This window comes from Azolla caroliniana, unplaced genomic scaffold (genome assembly GCF_043228905.1).
Source record: "Azolla caroliniana isolate FFs.n. ecotype wild unplaced genomic scaffold, voAzoCaro1.0.p SCAF_10, whole genome shotgun sequence".
Taxonomy (NCBI): domain Eukaryota; kingdom Viridiplantae; phylum Streptophyta; class Polypodiopsida; order Salviniales; family Salviniaceae; genus Azolla; species Azolla caroliniana.
In genome coordinates, this window is record NW_028230445.1 from 20846465 (window position 1) to 20872809 (window position 26345).

The window sequence follows — 26345 nt, forward strand, 5'->3', positions numbered from 1 at the left end:
GTTGGATGCATATAAAACTGGTAATTCGTTAGGTAATGGTTCTCGTCGTGGTCTGAGTTTTTATTGTTCATTTGTAGTAACTGTCATCCGTAATGATCTCTGAGCTTTTCTCACTATCTGGGTATCTGGGAATTTATTCGTGATTTTTCGTAATATGACTCTGGGGTCTAGCATTCCTGGCTAGGGTTTAGTGGTTAGGTTAGTTCTCCACATTGTTTCAAACTTGTAATGGCTGATGGGCATCGAGAGGATTCCGAGGTGTCTGAGTTGAATTTATAGTGCTCGCTGGTTGTGAGTGTGAAGGATGCGGTGATCGAACGATATTGCCAATGTGTGGGTCGAAATTTTTGTAAATATGTAAAATTTGGAATTGAGTATCTATACAATTGCAGTATGTAAGTTTTGGAATTGAAGAACTGTACAAATCTACAACAGCTTTACCTCGTGTATATGTTATGGACATGTAACATTCGAAGAATGTGTTCTCATAATAGTATGGTACTCCTCGATTGTTCATGTGAGTGAAATGTAGCATTCAAGAAATTGTTACGCGTGTAACTTTTATTGAAGTAACATTCAAATTTTTTAGTTGTAAGAGTGTTTTGATACTTCGGAATCTCAACAAGTCGTCTTCCTTTGATCGTTGTATCTTGACGTGGCAATAAAGATCCATCTTATTCGTATCCTTGAACGTTGTCTATCAGTATAAATCGATAGCGCTTCTACGTTATGTGTGTTCTTCCGTGAACGTTGTTTGCGTTCAATGGATTGAACGCGTCAGAAAAATTATTAATTCGTACTTCATTCAAATGTGAATTTTATAAGTAGATCTGAAATTTATTTTTCTTTATTACATAAGTCTATTTCATTTTGTACGTTAAATTGTTAGACTTTGAGCCTCGATTTGTAGTTGCTTACTGTATCGAGTTGTTTTGTATTCTGGCCGTTATCAACATTTAAATTCACTTTAGAATTTTAATGTAAATATGCAGATGTCAATATTTATTTAGCAAGTATAGATTTGAAATCTAGTTTATTACTTTGAAGCAATGCGTGAGTTTTTGATGCTATTGTCGTTACCTGATTGGTCTGCTTCACTTATTTTTGGCACTGTATGATTTGATGAAGACAACAAGAGAAACCCTTTTTGAGGTGTTGAATAACTTTGCTTGCATCTCATGTGAGGAATACTTAGCCTACGAAATTTTCTTTGTGTATTTGTGTAGCATGTTGTAGTCGTTATGTTGACGCCAATGAAAACAGGTGAAGAGGTCGGGAGTCTTCAATGACGGATGGGAATAATTCAATGAAGCTGCAGTATGTGAACGTGACGACCAACGAAATTTTATCGTGATTACAATAATTGCAGTTTCTTGGCCAATTGCATTTTCAAGGTGTCGGTACAATTGTTATATATATATATATATATGCGCATACATATGTTTCTATATCTGCATATAAAACCCTCAATTTGTACGCTTTAACGTGTTGAGGTCTTTTACGATTGTACATATAAGTGGTGACTTGAAAAGTTGTGTATGCTGGGAAATTTTGTGTGAGGTTATATATTTACACGCAAGACTACATGTATGCCATTGTATAGAATACGAACACTATTATCGCACATTATACATGTGTGTGTTGCTTGATAAGTAGAATAATCTTAAACAGATTTGACTTGCTGACAAAGTCGGTGTGGGTGCTCACCGGCTATAGGCTAATTGTGAGTTGAGGAACTATGTACAGATTGTGGAATTGCACGGAAATGAATGAAAAACATGAGCTGGAGACATAATTAGGCATATACGGTACACATACATGCATTATTAATATCTATCGAACCATTTTGATTGTGTGGGGAGCCATAGTGTGGATTGATTGAATAATTTTTACAGAAATGAAAAGAATCATGGGAAGTTCATGGTGTGGGAAAGAAGAGCTAATAAACTAGGATTCGATTGCTAGGGATTTTTGGGTCCCCAAGATGGGAAATTCTTTCCATGGGGCCTAAGATGGGGAATTCTTTCCATGAATTGAGAGTAAAATGTTGTGGCTGACCATAGGCTAAGGTATCAGTGAGGAGATAAGGGAACTAAAAGTGATGAGTAAGATAAAGAACATGGCAAAAGATAGAGACAGAGAGAGAGAGATTGAATGATGGCCACTACTTCTCACTGGGACAACCATAGCCTCAGAAATATTTCTTCACATTTATAAATAAAATGCCCAGCAAATAACAGGATTTGAGAAACAGAGAGAGCTTCTATTCTCCTTTTCGTTTTTTTCGAAAATCGTTTGCTAGAACACAAACAAAACTCTCTGTTCCCACAAACCTCCTCCTGTCTCTCTCTCTGTTAACAACTTTTAGTTCCAAATTTCTTTTCTTTTCTTTTCTTTACTGATTCCTTAACTTCAATTATAGAAGCATACCACATATATGTATATATGTAGTGCGCAGATCTAATTCCAAATCTGGATGTGCAGAACAGAGAGACACCTCTTGCCCCTGCCTTTTCTTGTAGGAAACAACAGGAATATAAAGAGGAGAAAGAGACGGTGTTGATTCCTCTTCTGCTGTGCCCATGGCAGCTCGAAAAGCCACAGATTATGTTGCCAGGCAACTCGTAGAAGATATCTACAAATTTAGTGTCAAGAAGCAAACAGGGGTCAGCTTAAAGCATATGATGGATTTCGGTGCTTTTCCCACCCAAAAGAATCTTCTCTTATCCGCACAATTCCTTCACAAAGAACTCCCCATCCGCCTCGCACATCGTGTTGTCGAGCTCGAAAATCTGCCCTTCGGACTGTCGTCTAAAAATCATGTCTTACAGGTATAAGAAATCATTCATAGGAAGGATGATGATTCATTATCATGGATCACTTGCACATACTTAATGGAATTTCATTGATCCCACACATATGCTATTACAACTCATTGATATCACTCGCATATGCTATTAATTGGTAATATGCACATATATTTGGACTTCATTGGTCATATACATGTATCCATCCATACGGAATTGTTGTGCATGTTTATATGCATGTGAACTTCATTGATCATGTGCGTATGTATTTATCATATGTATAAATCACTTGCATATAAAAGTATATACACGTGTGGAGAGTGAAATTCATTGATCCAATACATTTATGACCCATTCATTGATCAGTGACATGCTTATAGAAATGGGATTAGACAAAAGGCTATTTGATCATATGCATGTATGCCAATGGAAGTCATTAAGGAGGGCTGTTGATTGAGCAAGTAAATGTGTTCATGAAATTATTTTAAAGGGTCATTGTTTGATCCTGTGCATATGCACATGGAATTCATTGATCCTCTGCATATATATATATATATCCAATATGTTCTTATCCCGTGCTTTTCGAACTCCTATCTAATAGGTTCGTGAATGGTATGTCGATTCCTTCAGAGACTTGCGACGTTTCCCAGAAATTCAAGATGATGCAGACGAGTTAAGATTCGCCAAATTATTGCAGCAAATCAAGATAAGACACAACGATGTGGTGCCTACCATTGCTATGGGCATTAAAGAGCTTAAAGAGGATTTGGGGCTTAAAGATTGCATGGATGAGGTTCCCGAGATCCACCAATTCCTTGATAGGTTCTATATGTCGAGAATCGGCATAAGAATGCTCCTAGGTGAGTATGAGCCATTCATGTAAAAGAGTAGTCACAACAAGTTTTACACATTCTCTTATTACAATCCTTGCATTATGGATCCAGCTTCCAAAAGCTTGTGATGCAATCCTTGTAGTGTAACACAAAGGAAAGTGATATAATTATTGGAACTATTGGATTTACGATGACACATCTCAGAACATAGTTTTACCAACTCCAATAATCATATCATAGAGTTGGCTCTTACTCGCATGAGCAACTTTGTTTTTGTGTTAGTGTTGAAGAAGTATATAAGCACTCACAATGAGTTCCGAAAATAAATGAAGTTGTTTGAATGGTTAGGTCAGCAGGTGGCGTTGCATCAACCCCAACCTCCTGCATATGTGGGTCTTATTTCCACCAAGGAAAGCCCAGTGATGGTTGCCAGAAATGCAGTGGATGATGCCCGTGCCATCTGTATGCGGACATATGGGAATGCCCCCGAAGTCCAAATTTACGGGGACCCAAAATTCACATTTGCGTAAGTGTTGTTTGTGGCCTTCCTCAATGAATGATTAGACTATTACACACATACACATGTGTTTTTGGAATGAAGTTCAATCTCAATTGAATGATTTGATTGAATCCCATATTAGGTATGTGCCAACACATTTACATCAAATGATATTTGAGCTCGTGAAGAACTCGTTACGTGCGGTTCAGGAGCGATGTATGGATAGAGATGACGATCCTCCTCCCATTAGAGTGGTTGTTGCCGATGGACTGGAAGATGTCACTGTAAAGGTTTGATTTCCAACTACGATCCACGTGGGATTAGCATTCTTTAATGAAGTTTGTGCAGCAATTTTAAGGTCTCTTAAATGCGATTGTTTCCCACCCTTTTTGGCATGATTTTTTTTGCGATTTAGATTAGCAAGCATTATACTCCCTAAATCTACATGATTTCAAGACAACTGATGATCAATCAAAATTTGCCTTTGCTTTACTTTAATGATATGATTCTCTTGTACATCCAAATGTCATGACTAGATGAGACAAGAGTAGGAAAAATCCTTTATGTATTTTTCTTTGGCAAATGTTATGAAATCTCAATGTTGGTTGACCTCCACTTATTTGTTACCCTGGTCTTTTCTTCAATGTGCTATTTTGTCATTATAGATATCGGACGAGGGTGGTGGGATTCCTCGTAGTGGAATTTCGAAGATTTGGAGTTATCTGTATAGCACTGCAAGGAGCCCTTCCAATTCAGCCCTGTCTACGACCATGGCTGGATATGGCTTTGGGCTACCCATAAGTAGACTTTATGCGAGATACTTTGGTGGGGATCTTCAAGTTATATCCATGGAAGGTTATGGTAATAATAATGCATCCCTTGGTCTCAAGTTGTGTTTTTTTAAACTTTTTTTTCATAATCATTATCTTTTTTATTCCATTTGCACTTGAAAATCAACATAATTGCAGTATAGTAAAGACTCTGGCTATGGATGAATGATGAAGTAGAAGATCTAATCATTTGTCATGCCATTCATGTAGGTACCGATGCATACCTCCATCTTACAAGGCTTGCTAATGTGCAAGAACCGCTGCCCTAAAAATTTATGCATACTATATATATAATGAGAGATTTAACTAATTTGGTTATTTTCGAATCCATGTAAACAAATTTGATAAGAATCAATGAATACTTTCAATGACACGCAACTAGAAGGCAAGCTTGCTAAGTACAAAACACCATCTTCTTGCACATTAGAGCTCAACACATGATCTTGTTGGTATTGAGATGCGATGACAAAATTGTAAACATACCGAATTCTCTTACACACTTTATTCCAACCAATTTGCACAATTGATTCCAACCATATGGTCTATTCAAGACAAATGTGAATTTTGCACATGTATTGTTGTACATAAGAAAAGAAGGGCATTTATTTGACATATTGTTGGGGTTTAAGAAGAACATTGGAATTTTTAAACTTATATTTGAGTTCTCTAATGTAGACATATCTACAAACTAGTGCCTTTCTTCTACAGTTAATGCTTAAGAAAATTTAAGGAAATCACTCTTTTAACACTACCTTCTACATATTATGTAGACGTTTTTTTAATTAAATGAGGGTAATATATATTGTCATATGATGGTTTCTATATGATATGGATGTCTTGATTCTAGTTGATGTGTGATCTGAAACCCGTAATTGAAAAGATGAGCTTATGTTACCAAAGTTCTTAAACAATTTGGTACAAGGTAAACTCTTTTCAAATTCTTAGTTTGAGATGATGAAGACCGGCCATTTCATCCTGAATGTATGGCTTTAAGAATATCTTTCCACAATCCAAGAGGTTAAAGCAATATCTTTATTGCCATGGTAATGTTAATGAAGAGGTAGGTATGAAATATTAAAGCATCCTTTTCTCATGCACGTGCGACAATAATTGGTGTTTGACTTCTTTGTTAAGACAACCACCTATGTATTTAATGAACAATTTCCTTGATACATGAACAACCAATCGTTTGGGCGTAGTTTAGGCATTGCTATAGCCATAATACATGTATGACACCACTCTTCCTTTGTCCTCATGGCTTTCAACTATGTATGTTGATTGACACGATTGTTGATTCTTCTAGCATCCATAATGTGCAAAAATACACTAGTCAAGGGCGTGGAATTGGCGTCCTACTCTTAACACCCTTTTGGGTGAAGAACAAGACACTCCAAGGAACATCCTACCTTGTACACTTTTGCTTTGAGTCCTTCCCAATGACCTCTTATGCATGTGTTGTACGATTTGGTGAATACCACAGAAGAGTAAGAGCGGGAAGAGCGGGAAATGATAACAATGTAAACTACATTTGAGAGATTGAATAGACAAAGAATCAATAGACCATCTAAATCAATGTGCATATTATATAGCATACAAAATTAATATTTGCATGTTAGAATATGCTACTTTGTGGCATAAATAGGTTTACATTGTGGTCATCATACCACCTTTCAACTTTAAGGATTTAATCATTGGGTTACCTAATTAGGAACCCCTTCATACTAAAAATAGCATTCAAGCCCACTCAAGCACTCATAGTTTTCCTCTTAATTTACAATTACGGCCTTTTGGCGTTACACACGCTACTGGATAGCCAAAACATAGATTGGTTTGTTTGCTACAAATGGGTTTTCCCTTAATGTATATGCATTTGTTTCATTGACAACACAATGAAACTTGTAGTAGGCCCTTTCTTGGAAGCTTATATTTGATGTTGAACCAAATAGTATTAAACCCTTTCTTGCATACTTACATTTGGTGTTGACAATTGAGCCAAGCGCCCAATGCAAATTTGTTGTTTTTTCTCCCATTTCAAACCTTGACACTTAGCATGATCAATAATGATTGTGATTTTCCATTGTCTAAGATTTTCTTGAGGGAAAATATATTGTTACGATACACATTCCAAGATTTAATTAAGGTCCCCAATGCTACCGTCCAATATACCGTGACTCTATTCATGGTATCCCATTCATAGTAGCACATAGATTTCTCGACTATCTCAATAATGTCTTTAAAGTAACTTTATATGCTAAGGTTTGATTTGAATGCACTAATGTAGATGGTGATAATCCATAGGTTTGTGAAAGGTCCATGCATGAAGAGTGATGATATAAGTTCATGGAAACTAGCTCAAGAAGGGTGCAAAAAAATCCTTATTGTAGCATGATCCAACAAACAAACCAACCATTATTTCAAATGTTGCATTTACTTTTTTTCTATTACAATTGCAACCATCATCAACAAAAATCTTGAAATTGAGAATCACTTACTAACTCCATATACATTACAAGAAAAATGTTGACAACTTATTTCCCTTCAACAACTTATTATTGATGGTGGCAATAATACTTGTTTGTTGAGAGAATCCACAAGAAAAACCCACAAGGATTTGGTTAACAAAGCCAAAATATACAAGTTAAAAACATGGGTAACACAATGACGATCAACCTCCTAAGAGACATTATAGGCATCTAACAAGCTTATTGAACTTGTTAATTCATAGGAATGATGGGTGGTGTGTAGAAAGGGTAGGAGCGTAAGGTCAAGCCACCACATTCAATGTAGAGCATGTAGTGGTCCTTGAACATAATATGGGCATTGTTACGGGCATGACCATATAATATCCTGTGGTAAGTTTTACCGTAGTATTCTATACACATGGATAATGTGTGAGGGTTAAATGGGTCTGGCTATAAATATGAGGCCTAGCTACCCTCATTTGATAATCTTGGGAGTACGTCGAGACATTGTCCTTGTGGTGGATTAACTCTTGTAGCGAGCGTGCTAGTACCAGGTACGACTCGACGCCATGATGGTGGTATGGGACGCCGATCGAGCTCGAGTCCGTCTCGATCCCTTCACTCGGGGGTGGTCAGGTGGATCAACACTCGTCTTTCTCTCTCTCTCTCTCTCTCATTTCTTATCTATTTATCTTTTATATCCTTATCTCATGCTTACATTAGGATCTAACTCTAACAGGCATGGCAAAGACCAATCATTACCTCAAACTTTCATGGTGTAGGTGAGTTTGTAATTCCTCAAAGACAATGGCTAGGCATGGCAAAGACCTATCATTACCTCTAACTTTCATGGTGTAGGTGAGTGTGTAATTCGTCAAAGACAATGGCTAGCAGAGTTAGCTAGAAGAAACACTCCACAAACTTTACAATTGAGATGTCTGCCCGAAACACCGACCGAGAATCCCTTCATTCTGAGTTAGATATGTCTGGTTCTCTCGGCTCCGGCCTCTGACATGAGGTTTGCAAAGACACACCTCTCACACGAGGAGACACATGTATGTATGTATGTAGAAAGACAATCTCCTTCTCTTTCCATTCACTTATATAGAAATAAAAACAGAAGGAATTGATCGAAAGAAGAAGAAGGGATATTGGTCTGTAAAAATACTCTGTTTTCCTTCCTCTGTCTTTTCTTGAGTGTCTGTGTGGACATGAAATGAAGCCCAAGAATCCTCTGTATCGCAAAATCCCTGAATCTGATCACGGCATATCTCACATTTCACCACCTCCTGATGATGAAAGAAAGATTCCTACCAACAATGGGTATAGTTCCCCTGCTTCTCTGCTAACTCTAACCCTATCTTCTTTCATCGCAGCAGGAGTTCAATTTGGATGGGCCTTGCAGCTCTCTCTGCTTACACCTTACATCCAGGTATCTCCTAATACTTCTTCATATGTTTAGATCTGATCGGCGGTGTATTATTGAAAACTCATAGAGATCTGCTTTATAATGTATATTTTTTCATAAGACTGAATGGTTTTGATTACGTCGTGATCAAAGTTCGTTTTTTTTGCATTATTTTTTACTTAAATGTTACGGTGTATTTCCTAGGATTGTGATCAGAACCTAGAAATGGAATGATCTCGTTATCCATGATCAGAAATCTCTATGCTTTTCATTATTTGTGATCTGAGTTCTGAATGATTCTCATTATTTTTAATTAGAGATAAGAATGAACTCAGAATAGATGATTAGATATTATAAATTTACTAATTATTTGTGAATAGTTTTAGATTATTAAGGATTCTAAAATCTATTACCACAGTTTGGATTGGTATTCATTGTAGAGATTCTCAAATTTATGCTTATGATGATTTTGTTTTGATAACTTTTCTCTTCCATTGTGGTCAGACTCTGGGTATAGAGCACGCATTTACGTCTTTTATATGGCTGTGCGGTCCCATAACAGGCCTTGTGGTAAGATCATCGTTTACTTTTTACAGCATGTGTACATATGAAGGTGTGTGTATATGTATTTATGTGATGTGTGCTTCAAGCCAATGTATGCGATATTGGCTAATCCGATAATGTGTTCATCAATGTTTGTGTGTTGTATGTGATTCTGGTTTGAAATGCATCAAACGAATTTCATCAGTTGTAGATTACACTAATTGGACATTTACATAGGTACAACCTTGTGTTGGAGTTTGGAGCGACAAATGTACACTGAAGCTAGGCCGTCGGCGTCCATTTATTTTAGGTGGATCACTCTTAATTTGCTTAGCAGTGAGTTTTTTTTGCCTCCATTACCTCTGATTATACTTTCGTGTATCTCTTGTTCATTATGTACAAAATTTGGGAGTTTTTTGTCTATTCTGATGTAATAACATTGCTCAAACCAGGTGGTCGTCATAGGGTTTTCTGCAGATATTGGCTACCTCCTTGGTGATGGTGCTGATGGCTGCACGTGAGTTCTTTCAAAGCTGTATATGTGGTCACAACTCAACTTATTCATTATACGACATGAAGTATTCATCGATTATCAATATTGTTATAACTCAATATGATGGTTATTTTTTATTCTTAGAGTTTCTCAAGGGAAACGTCCATGGGCTGCAGCAGTATTTATCCTAGGGTTTTGGCTGTTAGACCTTGCCAACAATACAGTACAAGTAATTCTTCACCTCTGTTGAAAGTTTTTATGAAATGGGAGGACATATATTTTAACATTTTCCATTTCATATTTTAGGGTCCTGCACGAGCATTGCTTGCTGATCTTGCAGGTAGTTTGAATGTATATTATAAACTTCCAGAAAATTTTATTGAATATATTCATACATTATGTATCTCGTCGCTCATATGACATTTGATTCAGGATCGGAGCAACGAGACACTGCCAATGCCATATTCTGTTTGTGGATGGCAGTTGGAAATATCATTGGATTTTCAGCTGGCGCTAGTGATAAATGGCACAAGTACTTTTTCATCTCCTCATACCCGTATATTATTTGGATATGTGAATTTTATGCTTAAAGATATAGTATCTGGATCCAAAAAGTGCAGATTGTTTCCCTTTGTTGTAACTCAGGCTTGTTGTAATGCTTGTGGTAACCTCAAAGCAGCTTTTCTTGTTGCTGTGGTAAGTAAGTAGGCATGATATTTGCAGCTAATGTTACACTTGGTTTTATATGAGTGTATTCCTCATTGATGATTCTATTGACCTTTCCCTTTGTACAGATTTTCTTGTCTTTTTGTACACTTGTTACGATGTTTTTTGCGAAGGAGATACCACTCCTACCGCCACAGGCTATGCCGTTAGAAGATGATTCTCCATTGCTAAGCAATCAGCCAGAGAAAGCAATTGAACTGCAAGGTTTCAGGGTTTCAGATGAGCTGGGTCATCTTACAGATGTTGACATAAACGGCACTGTTGAGTTATCATCTGGAAAAGAGTTGGAGACAGCAGTATCTGGACCTGGAGCTGCGTTGGTAAACCTTTTGACAAATGTCAGAATGCTCCCAACTGAGATGAAAAGTGTGCTTATTGTCATGGCACTGTGTTGGGTATGTTTGCTTGCTCCACCATTGTTGGCATATATTTGAAATTTGGTTAGTACTATATTTGAACTGCCATGCTTTCTATTTATTCTGGATGAATGCTGCATAACTGTGACGAGAAATTAGAAATTCACTGAACTAGAATGTAGCACGAACGTGCAAAATGATTTTTTTCTGTGAACCTCAGAAAAAAGTGTATTTTTTCCCTAAACAGTGCTCAAACCACTCACCTATAATGTCCTTATCCACAAAGTTGATTTGACTGGATGGTATGGAGTCATAGAACAGAGCCGTAAAAAGAACTGGATACTTGACATAGCCCAATGCTTTCCTAGTATGTTCTACTGGTTCCAATATCCATCTATGAAACGCTCAATTTGAAAACTATGGGTAATAATTATGCCGGGGAGGTATCCTGAAGTGCGCTACTTTTGTGTTCTGCACTTAATGTTTAGTTGACGCTCAAATTAATGGGTCTAGCAATGCAAGAGGCATTCTTGAACTCATTATTCTACCCCTGCGGCACAATGATGAGGAATAATCTGTCAAGGCTGACGGTGGAGATTTAGTCAGAAATGTTTTGTTCTATGTCAAGGTAGACAATAGGATGGTTTAGCATATTTGTTTGGAATTCCCATCACTGAAACATTTTCTAGGAAAATGGCTGGCATGTCTAAGCCACCATTTTAGAGTTTTCACATTGGCATCATTTTGAAAGAATATTTAAATATTGTATTCTGAAAGCAAATGCTTACTTCACTTACTTTTTATCAAATGCAGTTATCATGGTTTCCTTTTTTCCTCTTCGACACAGATTGGATGGGACGTGAGGTTTTCCAAGGTGATCCACTGGGCGACGAAGATAGAGCCATTGCCTATGATGTTGGAGTCCACCAAGGGGCATTTGGGCTATTGTTGAACTCTGTAAGAAAGTATAATGTCTGGGTATACTGATTTACTGCTTTCCAACTGCCATTGATTTTCTGAAGGTTTGCAAACTTTCTATATTGTACAGGTTGTCCTTGCAGTAGGTTCATTCATGATTGATCCATTATGCAGGTGCATTGGAGCTAAATTAGTATGGTCAATTAGTAATTTCATGATATGTATTTGCATGGCTAGCACTGCCGTGATTAGTGCGTTAGCCATTACAAAAGACGATCAACAAGTTCATACAAATGATTCATGGGCCAAGAATGCAGCGATTGCTGTCTTTGCCATTCTAGGATTACCATTGGCGGTAACCTCACTTGCACAATGAATCCTTAGTCCTTGGAAGATCTGTTATTTGTCCGCGGCATTGACTATTCTTGGAATTTCTGATGGTTACTGGATAATGTTTTTGCAGGTTACCTATAGTGTACCCTATTCTATCACGGCAGAGTTGACATCAGGTTCAGGAGGTGGACAAGGTGTGTTTAAATTAATAGGATTCCGCTTTGTGATTTTTGTATGAAGATCTTGGGCATTACAGAATGCAGTTACCTACAATAAAGCTTCATGCATAAAAAATGGTACTTGAGATTTTGACAATATCAAAAAAATTGAAAGCTACAAGTCAGGTTGGCTAAGACTTTGGGCATAGCTAACATTGTTTATGGACAACTACTATATAAATGACTTTCTCTTGAAGAGGTTAAATGTCATCGTATCAATAAAATCTAGTTTTTGACTAGGCAATTTCTATGATATAAAGCTAGGATAATTGAGCAGATGAGTTTATTAGGAAAGTATTTTGAGTGAGTTTGTTCTAATTTGTTGTGATTGATTTATTCAGGTTTGGCAATGGGCATTTTGAATCTTGCAGTTGTAGTTCCCCAGGTTAATTCTAAAAATAGCCAACTTTGTTACTCCCTAGTCCTTCTGATCTTAAAAGTCTTTTGTAATGTAAATATATATTTTAACTGTTATGTTTTTGATGCATGCATACCAATGCCACAGATGGTGGTTGCCTTGGGAGCAGGGCCATGGGATGCCCTCTTTGGCGGGGGAAATGAACCTGCATTTAGCTTTGCAGCATTATTTGCTTTAGCTGCCGGAGTAGTTGCTTTGGTGAAGCTGCCAAGACTTTCCCGTGGTGTCTATACGTCAACTGTTTCTGGCCATGGCTTTGGATGATTTTTACTCTGCACTTCTCACTCTCAGATCAAACTTCCATCATTTCCTCTTTTTAGCATTTCTGGATTCAACTCGTGGAAATGGAGTGATGAAAATTCCTTGGAAGCCACCGGTACCCTACGACGAGTTATAATTACACCACATTCAATGGCATCTTGGTTTCCTGATACCATTTTTGCCTGCTTTGAAGCTTGGAGATATCATGGATATATGCGTACAACATATGTTCCATCTCGAATCACATTTTTATTTGCCACTGCCCATGTGTAGATATGATAGGATTGTGTAAAATTTGTCACAAACAATATCTTCCACATTTCTGTCATGTAACATTTGGTTGCTATCATACATCTGATATTGTTCTATATCCCATTTTTTATTACGGAGATCGAGAATTGTAATTTCCCTTTCTTTATTATTAGCTTTGAATATCATTTTAATGCACAGCATTGAATAAGAAGTTAAAACAATTGTGCACAATTATATATCAGGCCAAGTCGCACTTGTAGCAATGTAAGTTTGGTAATGATCCAGGTTTTAGGCTCAAAAACCTTTAATATTGAAGTGTAATATATTCAAGTATTCCATATAAGTCTTTCCATGACCCTTTGCTCCCTTCTAAATTGTATGAGTTGTTATTGAGTTCATCAGCTTATTGCAAACACACTAGCACACTTTCTTCAGAAATCATGAATTCTTCCTTGAGGTTTTCATATTACTACCGGATGTTTTACTTAATGTAAATCATATCGTTGAATGATATGCCACATAGGAGCATTTTTCCCAATGTATAAAAAGATAATTTCGACAGTGGACCATGTTTGCTAGTATTGAGGTTTTCATTTAATTAGTTTGATTACTTTGTTAAATAATTACTTCAACACTAAGCGTTTGTAGTCCAACGGTTAGGATAATTGCCTTCCAAGCAATAGACCCGGGTTCGACTCCCGGCAGACGCATATTTATTTTGCTTTTCCTTTGTGCATTTTAATATCATTTATCCTATTCTCCGAAATGGCAACATTGCTTTTCTTTTCCCTTTTCCTTATGCCTTGTAAATCATCCGACTTTCTCTGAGAAAATACAAGAAAAATAAAATAACAAAGAACCAACATACCTCACATTATTACTCTTTCATCAGTTTTTAGTTCTGTAATAGTTAGTAGACAGATCACTGGAAATGTAAATAAATTTTCACATACTCGAGTATTTTGTACAAGATCTGACATCAATCTTCCTTTCGGGGGGACATTATATGGGCGTATTCCATATATCATCCTTTCATGTCACATTTTAATGAAATGTGTATCTCAAAACTTATCATCCTTGCATGTTACTTTTTATTGAAATGTGCCAGTTTCTACGTTCTTAGCCTTTACACAACAGAGATTCACCTCACAAATTGTTACCATCTGCAGGCTTGTTCAACAAGGTTTTGACCGTTGCCATAGATCTCAGATTCTAATCTGATGAATTTACATTCACGCGGAATATATAAAAGCCAGAAGGGCAGATAAATGTGGAGGAAAATTCAATCTGTTGGAACATTTAATATCATAAACTTCATCCATCAATGAATTTCACAAATTTTGTTACGACCACTACAAGATTTGGAACTCATAATGATGGGAGTACATGTCAACCACTACAAGATTTGGAACTCATAATGATTGGAGTACATGTCGACCACTACAAAATTTGGCATTCATCACAAATTCTTATCGATTGGAGCATTCAGCATTTGGAAAATAAATCTAATTAGTAAACGGTGTCTTTTTTTATATTTACATCTACCAGTCATAAAAATAACTTCAAAAGCTCGTTTTCATTCTCTCATCTTTTTTGCATACTTATTCAATACATCAAACTAATCATCTACTTTGACAAACAAATTTATAACCCACAATTTAAACTTTTTAAGTACTTTCCAGAAAAGATATAATTAACAGAAGGTGCCCTTTACTGTTATTAAATCTTCTTGCTGCAAAACCTCATCATTTGGAGTTAAGAATTGATGCTGCAGAAACCCAACATTAGGAATTAATTAACGTTCTTGGTGCAAAAATCACATCATTTGAACTTAGTCCCACCATCAATTGCTGGTGCAGGAACAATGCCCCATTTGTTTCTTACATCTGCAAGATCTTCATGAAAATGCTCTTCATAATATATACACATAAGATCAGAGGATGCTCTACCTGCCTTGAGCGCCCACGGCATATAATCACGTAATAAAACATCTCGTTTGGATGGATTCAAACGGATCGTTCCACCAATAACAGAAAGGAAACACATTGGAAGATAGGTCTGCTGAAATTCCACAATCTTCAAAGCTGATTCACCTAATACATTTGTGGGTAGTTTGAAAAGGACATGCCAAAAGTCATGGATCTCTCGAGCTCGAGTTGCAACATATGTAAGCTCTTCTGTATCCATGAATCTAACAGGTGGACGATCATCTGGAGAGAAATCCCTTTTGCCCATAAATTTAGCATAAGCTGCCCCAAATGTATTTTCAGGCAAATCCCAAGCATGCCCAACTGATGCCATTTTCACCCGAGGACGATCAGCAAGCACACGCTGCAATAAGGAAAAACTTTGCCTATCAATCTTTTGACATTGATTCAAAATTGAGTTCAGAATCAATTGGTGATCAATTGATTCCTATTAACAGATTATATTTTAAAAACTTATAGAGCAAACATACCATAAAAATAGAAGATTGAGACAAACAATGAGAGGATCAACAAATTATGGATACATATTAAAATACTATAACAATGTATGTTCATTATCTACTCCCCGCACAACAAAGAAAAAATATTGAGAAAATGCTGAGATAGTATAAACACCGAATATTTAAACCTTAACCAAATCTCTCCTCACAATTTGGCTGAAATGATCAATAAATGGAGGATAAAAGTCTGAACAATTATATAGCAGAGTATAAAACAATCCCTCAAAACAGACGATGGAGAGAAGTGCTGAAATGATCAACAAACGAAGCATAAAAAATTATAAACAACTATATGCAGGACTATGAAAACAAATCCTCATAACAAGAATTGAAGCAAGTGCTGAGTTGATCAACACGACTATATATCAAAACATAACCGCAACATGTGTTTAATCAAAATGGATTGGGGCAGTGCTGAAATGAATAAAACAGTATATTGAGATATGAAAGCATATAATCAAACAACCCCTCACTGAAATTATCAACACATTTGGAATACGTGTTTAAACTATAGCAATATGTCTCGATCAAATATCCCCTAAAGATACAAATTAAACGCTACAAAGCAAAGCATAAAAAATGCTAAAATATGCATGGTTGAGACTAAGTACTGAAATGACCAACAACTAAAGGATGCAAAAATATACATGTGTACAGCATCCGAGAAAAAAAGAAAAAGATACAAAATAAATTGATTGAAAAACATTAAAAAGGATTAACCTTTCCTTCTGGGTGAGATTTCATTCGATCTAGCATGTGTTGGAATGCCATTTTACCCGTGGTTTCACCGAGAGCAGCCACTAAATCAGCTCTGGAAGGATCCATGAGAGCACCAACAGCAGATCCGAATGCAATAGCCCCTTTCTGCCAAGATTTCAAAGGAACCCATGACGAAGGTGATGGTGACGGTGATGATGATGATGATGATGATGATGATGATGGGTCTTCTCTGTTCTCGAACCCATAGGCGATCTGAGAGGCAAATCGCAGATGTGTAGTCAAAGGGCGTCGAATTGGAATGAGCATATTTTTTATGGTTAATCAAACGCTCTGCTTCTTACAGCAAATTTCTTCGTCTTTTCTTCTTCCTTCTCCACATAGGAGCATGTGGGTGATTTACAGGCTCTAAAGGTATCTTGGCGAAACAATAGGGTGTATGGCGACACCTTTCACAATGGATTTCTGGTTGATACGCTCAGAAGTTTGAACCATCAATACCCAGAACCTATAATATGCAAATTCAAAGGTTATGTCAGTGTATATCATAATTAGCTCTAGCTGGGCAAATGTGCAATGATTCTACAGGCTCGGGGACACCATTCTCAAGTGAAGACTAGGGTGGGGCATGACATTTTCTGGGGGAAAAAGTTCATCTCATTGCCCATTCTTTCTTTTGTGAGTATCTTCACATTGGAACGTCTAATTTTGTGTAGATTGGAACACTTTCACAATATCACAATGACAATTCTCACACATATTTTCTATGGGGAACAAGTGACTCGACTCATCGATTGCCCATTCCTTCCTTTCTGGGTGTCTTTCCACATTGGAAAGCCAATTTTTGTATAAATTGAAGCACTTCCACTAGATCACAATAACAATTTTAGCATACTCAAAATGGTTATAAGTCTTCTATGGGAAAATAAAACTGTTTACAAGTCTTCCCAATTGTGTGGGCATAACCAAATGTGCTGACAAGGCTTTCCAAATGCATGACACAAACATGTGGCCCTCTAATTGAAATGGAAGTCCACAATTGCACAAGACAATGAAATGATTATTCTAGTTCATTGAGTTATGAGTTGTTAACTATAATATATACATATACATATATATATATATATATATATATATAAACCACAAATTCACAGATTAACACTAAATGTGAAACCATATTACAATCAATACGTGTACCTTACAGACTATGAAAATCCTTTTCGAATGTCATGTGAAAAATTTTTGCAGTACCAAGTGATCGATGATTCTATCAACTTAAACAAAGTGAGGTTAAAACATAAAAGCTTCACTTGAGCTTTACCAAAAAATTATGTAGATACATATGTCCATAGCTAGAGACCACTGTGCATATGGTTCAAAATAAGATATTGAAGTCATTTTTAAATATTTCGATAAAAAATAAAGGGTGACGGATAGACATAATTATATGAACCCAACAGATAAGAACAGACTACATTTGGTTCAGCATCCTTCAGCATATGATATCCATCAGCATCGTTCAAAAAAACACTGCTGAAGGAACACCGAAGATTCTCTTCAGTTTTACATAGAACTGCAAGAACAGAACTGATGCCAAATTTTTGCTTTTATACATTAATTTAATGAATATTATGCATGGCACTTGAAAGCTACAACTCTCATTACAAATCAAATCAGAAAACACAAGAATTTTCACTGTGTTCCACAAACTAACGTGAAGCACCTATTATTCTCTCATTGGCATTTCTGTTTACGGTCCTTTTTTACTCTCTCGATCCAAGAGAAACAGAAGTACGGCAAAATTGTAGCGGTTGGTCATGTCCTGTCTTCCAATGATCGGTCAGCCGATGGAAGATAAATCAGGTCTTTCTTTCTTGGTGAACCACCAGGGAGAAAATAATTGAGGTCCACTATTTAGTGGGTTTATCATATCTCGAGCAATTGGCTCCATGTAAACTACAAAGAGATCTTCTGCAAGGTTTCATGAAGTTATCTGCTTAATGATCAGTTCTGGATAGATGATATTATCACAACCCTTGAATTCAACCCATATTTCAGGTAGATAACATTCAATGTTATGTATGCAGCTCCATTATGCTTTACTGCAGTATGTTGTATTTTGCTAAGTTGAGCTGCTTTATGCCCGTTTCTGTCAATACAAGATCTGGCCCACATGGCAAACTTAATCATGTGCCATACAAGTGTCTGTAAACTGGTGGTGGTAAGTCATTGATAGCTTCTAACCAAGGTTTCTCGATTATCAGAATAGATTTATCTGATATATGCCCAACGAATAGCACTGGATCCTTGAAAGGTACCATAACAAAATTCTTATTATGAGAACCATTAGAATTACCATTCTCTTGCTTGCCCAAGTGTGCAGTTCCATTTGAGAGGACTGATTTTTGTGCAGGAGAAGATAAAGATACTTCATCATCATGAGGAACAGGCTTCTTGAAATCAATGAAACACATTGCCCTGTTAAATACATAGCATTTAATAACTTAAATAAACAAGCAAATTAAAATGTATTATTATGGTGAACAAACAAAAGGCGATACAAGCAAGTAGATTTACTTTGAGCTGTATGCAATAACAGTGGTTGACTTTCTCGAAGGACAGAAGGAAAGGCCCTGAATTCCTCCTGGAAACTCAAGGAAAGTGCAAGGAAGCCTGTTGCCATGCTGCCTTGACCACTCTCCAAGCCTCTTGGCTTCCACATCCAAGACATGTAGTACATTAGCACTTGTTGTTACAATCAAGAGTCCATTGCTTCCAGGATGAAATGTAGCAGCAGTTACAGGATTACCGTCTAGGGGAGGAACAAGCCAATGTTGCCTAAATAATTCACCATGTTAACAAATTAGTCTCTCGCTCTTATAGTTCTTACTAAATTCTCCCTCTACATCACAAGCAGACATGCATGTAAATAATCTATATGTATATATGTTAGATATACAATCATTATAGGGAAAAAGTCCCAAAATACCAGAGATTTTCTTCATTCCCGATGGGCCCACTTACATATATGTATATAAGGTAGATAAGCATTCAGTTGCAGCGCCTTCATTTTATAGCTCCCTTCTTCTCCATCTTCTCTATGTGGAACAAACACAGACACTCTACACTTTCCCATTTCGCTGTTTTTGTATCTATTCATTCACCATGACACACGCACTACCACTACTACCACTACCACTAACCATCCCATCACGTTTCTCTCCTTGCATCACGATCCTACACCTCCTCTACGTAATCCACCCCACCACCACTATTATTATTACTTAGTCTCCATTTAGGCCCTTCCCCCGTTGTATTGGTTCCTGTATGTATAGGTATAGAGAGAGGACAAAAGAAAGAAGAATGAAGAGGATGAGCAAGCCAAGATGAAAGTGTCTAGGTTCAGAAAAACACTTGAGACTTGATGAAGGCTCCATTATACATTAATGTGCTAGGAGGCGTCGAGATGGGCCGTGCCTACAAATTACGAAACTTTTTTCTCAATTATTCCACGATGTTTCCACGTGGTCGACAAAGGCCATTGGGAGAATAAGCAAAAAATGGGGGCAGTTGGGGAAAACAAGAAAACGTGGATGTCTGGGATTTTTCCCTACACTATAAAGATAAATAGATAGAAAGCTACATACAATGATGTGTCTTTGGGTCTTTAGCATGACATTTTACAAGTGGTATGAATACCAGATAAAACATAGTTATACATATATAGCCTTTTGTTTCTACTGGTTTATCATACTATACCCATGATAACATAATAGAAAACAACCATCTTTATAATTGTTTTATACCAGTCTACCCAACAAATTATCAAATGAGAATACACAGAAACGAGGCCCTCTGCTGTAAAATGAAAAAAAGTCTACACTGCTTATTTTCCGACCGTCCAAATTTTTTTTTTAGCATTGCACCCTATAAAAAGAAAAGCAACACTATTGTGTGCCAAATGCAAATAGTCTTACTCCTGAGTACATCATATGTTGACTTAAAACATCAAACAATGTGGCATATGCCCATGATATAAAAGCTGAGATGACTGAACGAAATACAAATCAAACAAAACTTACTGAAATGTCTCCAGATTAAAGACTGTAATGTCACCCCGAGCATCGCACGTTGCAAGCCATTGGCCATCTAGACTTGGGCATATTGATGTGATAGGGGAAATTGCAGCACCAAGTTTGTGTGCCTTTTCTCTCTCAAAACGACGCTGAACAGTAGATGTCTGAGTATCTACAACCTGCAATTAGCAGAACATGTGCCATCAAGAACTCCAGTATTCAATAGAGGAAATTTTTTAGAGCAATTGCTGCCTGTGTACTTTACAATGCTAAAGAGAATACTACAGAATCCCATTGAAATTTGTTATGCATACAGTTTCTATGATCATACTCCAATGTATTTACAAGATGCCACCAATAGAACTTACCCAAACTGCTTGGTCTAAACAGGCTAGAATGAGAAGGCTAGAACCACAGAACACCATACAATGAGCTGGTGGCAGATTCTTTGGCAGACTTCTTTTTGTTATTCCTGATACTTCAGCCATGGCCAAACCAACCGTAGGCCGCGGATGTAATTCAAATAGCCGAGGTTTTGACTGATCTGAGAATGCAACAAGTTCTCCACAACCAGATAAAGCACTACAAGTTATATTCTCAGCTGATTTGCACTTTATCCTAGCAAGCAACTCTGGTGATAAGCCTTTCATCTTTCTGAACTGTTTAGAATCGCAGGAGATTGGAGATTTGGTCATGTCATGGCCATTAGCAAAATCTTTAGCAACACCCTTCAGATGACCATTAGCAGTCCTCTGACGAGCATTATAGTTAGGGGATTCTTCAGATTTTCTCTTGCCAAGCTGAGATTGTGATGCAGATCCATTCTTCTGAAGATTAGTAGTATCGCTAGGTTCACATGCAACCATTTTCCAGATGTCTAGTTGATGTTCATGCTGTGCCATCATGATAAGCCCATGATGTTGCTTTGTAGCAAGTGAGATTGGTGTTCGCTGCGGGGCATAACAGACATCATGAGGCTGAAATGCTAGAAACGCATTAGCGGGGTAAGTGAAAAGCTTGGCATCGTTGCCTCCAGAAATGAGCATTGGAATGCTCGGATCCAGGTTGAGCTGATTCTGATCCATCCAAGACTTTTTCAGTTTCTTTGGTTCTCTTTTCAACCGCTTAAGGCTGGGAGTTACATTATCTCCATTATCTGTAAGGTGACAGGCTCACAGAATGACACTTCATAAATCCCAGCAAAAATCCCAGAGGCACAAATGTTTTACACACCTGTAACTTGAGGAGGACAAGCAACTACCAAGGAATTAACATCATGGCTATGGTTCCGCTTATAGCCAACATAAACCCACTTATCACCTTGCCCAATTCCTACATCTACTTCCGATTTTTTTATTACATCAGCCAAGATTTTGCTTGCATGGACATGCTGATACTGAACAACCTGTATAAACCCATTAACACACAGCATCCAGATGTTTAATACCCTAATTTAAGCCAAACGATGAGCAAATCAGTGCACATATAACTTTGTAAACACTCACTTGTCCGTCAGCCCCAGCTGCAAAAACTGACTGATGGCTTGGCGAAGCTGCCAAAGCCAAAACATCTGCTTTATGGCTGGTCAATGCTTGTAAAAACGTTCCATGTTTGCCATCCCAAAATTGTGTGCTTCCAGAGCTGTCTCCACTTACGACAGTTCCATCCCTATGAAAAATAAAGAGAATAAAATTTATTTGCGTTATCATACAAGTTAGGATCATCCTAGTTTATGAAACATTGAATTCCAATGTGAAGTTTTTATTAGAATAAATACAGCAGAAGTAACATAGTCAAAGACACTCCACTAACTACATTCTTACAATTCCATTGTGAAGTTTTTATTAGAATAAATACAGCAGAAGTAACACACAGTCAAAGAAACTCCACTGACTGCATTCTTACATTGAACAAAAAATTGCCCATACCTCTTTGCATGCAGATACTAACATTTTATTGAAATTTAGTGCTCTGTTTGTACTTCAGTTTGATCAATATCATGGCAGCTACAGATGACCTTGCATTTTCTAATAAAGGATTTCCCAAATGGAAAAATGAACGTTTTACAGCCTCCCCAGACTAAACGAACTAATGCAGCAAATAATTCCACATACTCACTCACCTTGGACTTGGAAATCAGCCTTGTGACCTAGTAAACAACTTTAAGGAGTAACTACAACTATTTATTATGCATTACTTCTGTTGATCAAACAATAATGATCACATCCGCAATCAGTTATTAACCGTAAAACTTTTGGGCCCAATTAAAAATGTTATGCTTTTGGTCAATCTGCCAATAACATGTCCCTAATATTATCAAAAGGTTTTAGTGCATCATTGTTACATTCCAATGGTACTAGATACAAAGCATTGCATAATATAGAAGCCCCCCTTTTTCTTAGCTACAATCTAATACCCTAAGACTCTACATTCATAAATACTCATGTTTTCATAATGATGTGGCGGGCAAATGATCGCATACTGAATTAAGCTCCAGTTATCACAGTTAATCCATTCAGCTCATTTTACTCACTTGAGTGATAATATAGACCATATACAGAGATTTGACTCGCTGCCAGAAACCCCCAAACCAGCAGTTATTCTATACAGTTCTCGAGATAGTCGTGCATCCCAGCATCTTATGCATCTGCATCATAGATCAAGTAAGATATCATAATAGAAAATTAAAACAAAATAAGATATCAGGTTGATCTCAATCATAGCTTACCCATCAGAACCGCCAGAGTAGATTCTTTCAGCATCAACACTCCAAGCAATGCTCAGAATTCGACCTGCTCAATCCATACGACATTTGGTAATCACGTATAAACTTATATCCATTTACCATCTAAAACAGGCAAAGACATACCTTCTACTCGAGGAAATGCATTTTTGTACGTCATGCTTTGCCCATCTTCAACAGTAAAAAACCGCATACAACCATCATCACATGCAATTGCTATTCTTTTTTCTCCCCTATATTTTTCTTCTCCTTCCTTGTTATTCTCTTCATCTTCACCATTATCAGTATCATTATCTGAGCTTGGTGAGCCATTTTGATCTGGACTAGCAATTCTAGCAGATAGACTAACTCTAGCAACAGTAAATGGTTCAATTGCCATTTGCCAAATAGAGCCCCCATATGAACTCAATATCTCCTGCACACAAAAAACCCATGTTTACACAATTAAATCCTGAACTCTTAGATTCTTCCTTCAATCCAGAAAACAAGCCTGTATTATATTAGATTTTAGCACTCTCCAATCATGATAAAATTTCAGCTGATAAATCTCACCTTTGGACGTAATGTCGAAAGGTCCCATTCCGATATAAATCCATCCAGCCCAGCCGAAAATAGTCGACCCCATCTACAGGTGTTTGATGGACACCATAACAGACATGACAAACTTGCATCTTGTTTACCAGGAATTGTCTGAAAAGAAAGAAAGCAAATCATCTAATTATCTACTACAATACAATGTAACTCAACAATTCCAACCCTTCTATAGGGACTGCTATGAATTTAAACCATGATTATAGCGGGCACTATTTTACGTAGCATTTGGTGCTTACTCAATAATGCAGTATTTCACATAGAATCTGATGCTTAACAATTTGATCTTTAGGAATAACAAAACAATATGCTATCGCAATCAAGTTCACAGCACAATAGATAACCACGTCAATCTAGAGCAATGCACCATTCAATCACTACTCTACCTTGAAATCGACAAAATCGCTATTCTATGATTCAATCATCTAGAAAAAGCTCAGATCCACATGATTGATAGCAATTTGAGCTACCCAGACCATGATGAAATCAACAAAATCACTATTCTATGATTCAATCATCTAGAAAAAGCTCAGATCCACATGATTGATAGCAATTTGAGCTACCCAGACCATGATCATGCGATCCACATTTATCAGTCATACATTAGAGAATGTTTTAATAACCCTTTTTCTGACTAAACCATGATCTTCTGATAACTATCATTTCTATGTGCTTTAAAGATAAAACCTAATATCCCTCTTAGCTAACAAGGAAAAAGAGCAATTTTTAATACTCTTTACCTCTAAGCAGGACATTACTGTATCGAAATTCATATATTAGATACTCTTTATACTCCTTTTAGCTCGTGAGACCATGATCATGCATCATCTGTCAGTTTTCATACATTAAATTTTTAATATCCTTTCTATCTAGAGAGGCCACGACCATATCAACACTTCATGCATTACGGAGAGTGTTAAAAGAAACAGAAGTAGTCTAGAACTATACAGCATAATTTTCAGCTCTTCATACACAACAGAACTTTTCACCGATCCTTTCAGTTAACCAGGTGATGATCATGTGTGTCGTAACAATTCTTCATAAAGTAGAGCTTGCTTTAACAGAATCAAATGAAGAATTCGGTCCTCACCCGTTCATACCTTAGATAAATGTTTAAAAAATCCTTTTAGGCAACAAGTTCATGGTTGCTCGACATCTATCAATCCTTCATATTTTGTCAACGCAATCATACTTACAAACAGAAGAAGAAATACGATTTAGCTCTTACAAGTTCACAGTGCCATCCTACAGAGCCTGGAGAGACAGTCCATATCTCGATGGAGCCATTTCCTCTTCCAGCAGCTAGGACGGTCCCATCGACGCTGGCGGCGAGGGAGACGACAGGAGAAGGTTTCCATTCTACATGCCTATACCTGTGAATTTCCAGCATCTCAGCAGATAAAGCGACGGCGGTGGGGATGGAGAAGGAGAAGGAGAAACAGAAGGGAGCAGGGAAGAGAGGCTCATAAGGATGGAGGTTGGAGGGGTGTGGCTATGGCGGAGGGCGGAAAACGCAGGCCTGACAATATGTATATTTTTGTTCACGAAGGAAGAGAGAGAGAGAGAGACAGAGAAGCCCTAATGAATAAGAGAGAGAGAGAGAGAGAGAGAGAGAGAGAGAGAGAAGGTTTTATGTTGGGATTAAGGGGAGAGGGAGGGGTTTTCTTCTTCTTAAAAGTTTTTAGCCTAAGTAAAAAACATCCAATACAACAACAACACACCCTACACAGCTTGCTTGTCTCTGCGAGAGAGAGAACTGTCTTCTAAGACCAAATTTGGCCCATGTATCTGACAAGTGGTTACTGTAATTTGATATACATATATACCCAATCATTGAAAATAAATAAACAAAAACATGAATAAGAGAGTTTTTGCGTTGCACAGAAAATGTTATGGGAATGTCTCGTGTCCTATAAAGGAAATGGCTATCTGTTGAGACTACGTTTGATTTCTATTTGAGTCTCTTGAACAGGAGCATCGGGTTGAAGGGTTTTGGTGCATCATGTGTGGCCCGTGGTCTCGATGTAAATGGTATCCCGACCATAGCTTCTAGGCGGGGTAACTCGCATTCCCTTGTCTTCTTAATTGTTTTTTGTATGACGAGTGACTTTGAGGCCCGGTATCCGAGCCCGTTTTGTTGGCTTTTACTTTTCTGCTTCAACAAGGGAGAGGTCAAGTGGTGCGAGTGCGTCCATGTTCATCGGTCCCCCTATCCCTCAAAAAAATCAATGGTTACGTGTTGCTGAATATTAGAAACTTTCCCTAACGTATGAGAGAAAGAGAGAAAGTTTGAGGAAGGCGAGTTCCTCTTGTCTCTCCACTTTGGTATGTGTCAAAGAGGCATCCATGATGGGCACTTCCAATGTCTTGCTT

General features: G+C 37.3%; 4 protein-coding genes and 1 non-coding gene across 6 annotated transcripts; 3 read left to right on the top strand and 2 right to left on the bottom strand.

The window, feature by feature from the left end:
* Positions 1-2517: 2517 nt before the first annotated feature.
* Positions 2518-5579, top strand: LOC147859523 (pyruvate dehydrogenase (acetyl-transferring) kinase, mitochondrial-like). Its single transcript, XM_087326149.1, has 6 exons — positions 2518-2831; positions 3409-3667; positions 3989-4166; positions 4282-4429; positions 4805-5000; positions 5180-5579. Exons 1-6 carry the CDS (start codon positions 2583-2585, stop codon positions 5236-5238), a joined length of 1089 nt encoding a protein of 362 aa, XP_087182275.1. The 5' UTR covers positions 2518-2582; the 3' UTR covers positions 5239-5579.
* Positions 5580-8571: 2992 nt separating this feature from the next.
* On the top strand, positions 8572-13490 carry SUT2 (sucrose transporter 2). 2 transcript variants are annotated; one of them, XM_087325542.1, is made up of 14 exons: positions 8572-8863; positions 9344-9409; positions 9620-9718; positions 9835-9899; positions 10020-10104; positions 10182-10215; positions 10308-10407; positions 10496-10571; positions 10670-10996; positions 11771-11914; positions 12006-12230; positions 12339-12402; positions 12768-12811; positions 12932-13490. In XM_087325542.1, the coding sequence occupies exons 1-14, from the start codon at positions 8648-8650 to the stop codon at positions 13106-13108; spliced, it is 1722 nt and encodes a 573-aa protein (XP_087181668.1). In that variant the 5' UTR covers positions 8572-8647; the 3' UTR covers positions 13109-13490. The 2 variants fall into 2 exon arrangements, with proteins under 2 accessions (XP_087181668.1, XP_087181669.1); XM_087325543.1 differs by lacking the exon at positions 12768-12811.
* A 505-nt stretch (positions 13491-13995) lies between these two features.
* Positions 13996-14067, top strand: TRNAG-UCC (transfer RNA glycine (anticodon UCC)). The gene has a single exon. It is a non-coding gene; the product is annotated as a tRNA-Gly (tRNA).
* Positions 14068-14859: 792 nt separating this feature from the next.
* LOC147859526 (coenzyme Q biosynthesis Coq4 family protein / ubiquinone biosynthesis Coq4 family protein) lies at positions 14860-17213 on the bottom strand. Its single transcript, XM_087326510.1, has 3 exons — positions 16566-17213; positions 15141-15688; positions 14860-14975 (listed from the first exon to the last, which is right to left on the bottom strand). The coding sequence occupies exons 1-2, from the start codon at positions 16869-16871 to the stop codon at positions 15179-15181; spliced, it is 816 nt and encodes a 271-aa protein (XP_087182636.1). The 5' UTR covers positions 16872-17213; the 3' UTR covers positions 14860-14975; positions 15141-15178.
* Positions 17214-18200: 987 nt separating this feature from the next.
* LOC147859527 (WD repeat-containing protein PCN-like) lies at positions 18201-25547 on the bottom strand. The gene is made up of 11 exons (XM_087325951.1): positions 25201-25547; positions 23934-24071; positions 23508-23796; positions 23367-23430; positions 23172-23285; positions 22144-22306; positions 21872-22043; positions 21007-21794; positions 20645-20817; positions 19140-19400; positions 18201-19040 (listed from the first exon to the last, which is right to left on the bottom strand). Exons 1-11 carry the CDS (start codon positions 25360-25362, stop codon positions 18749-18751), a joined length of 2616 nt encoding a protein of 871 aa, XP_087182077.1. The 5' UTR covers positions 25363-25547; the 3' UTR covers positions 18201-18748.
* Positions 25548-26345: the final 798 nt, after the last annotated feature.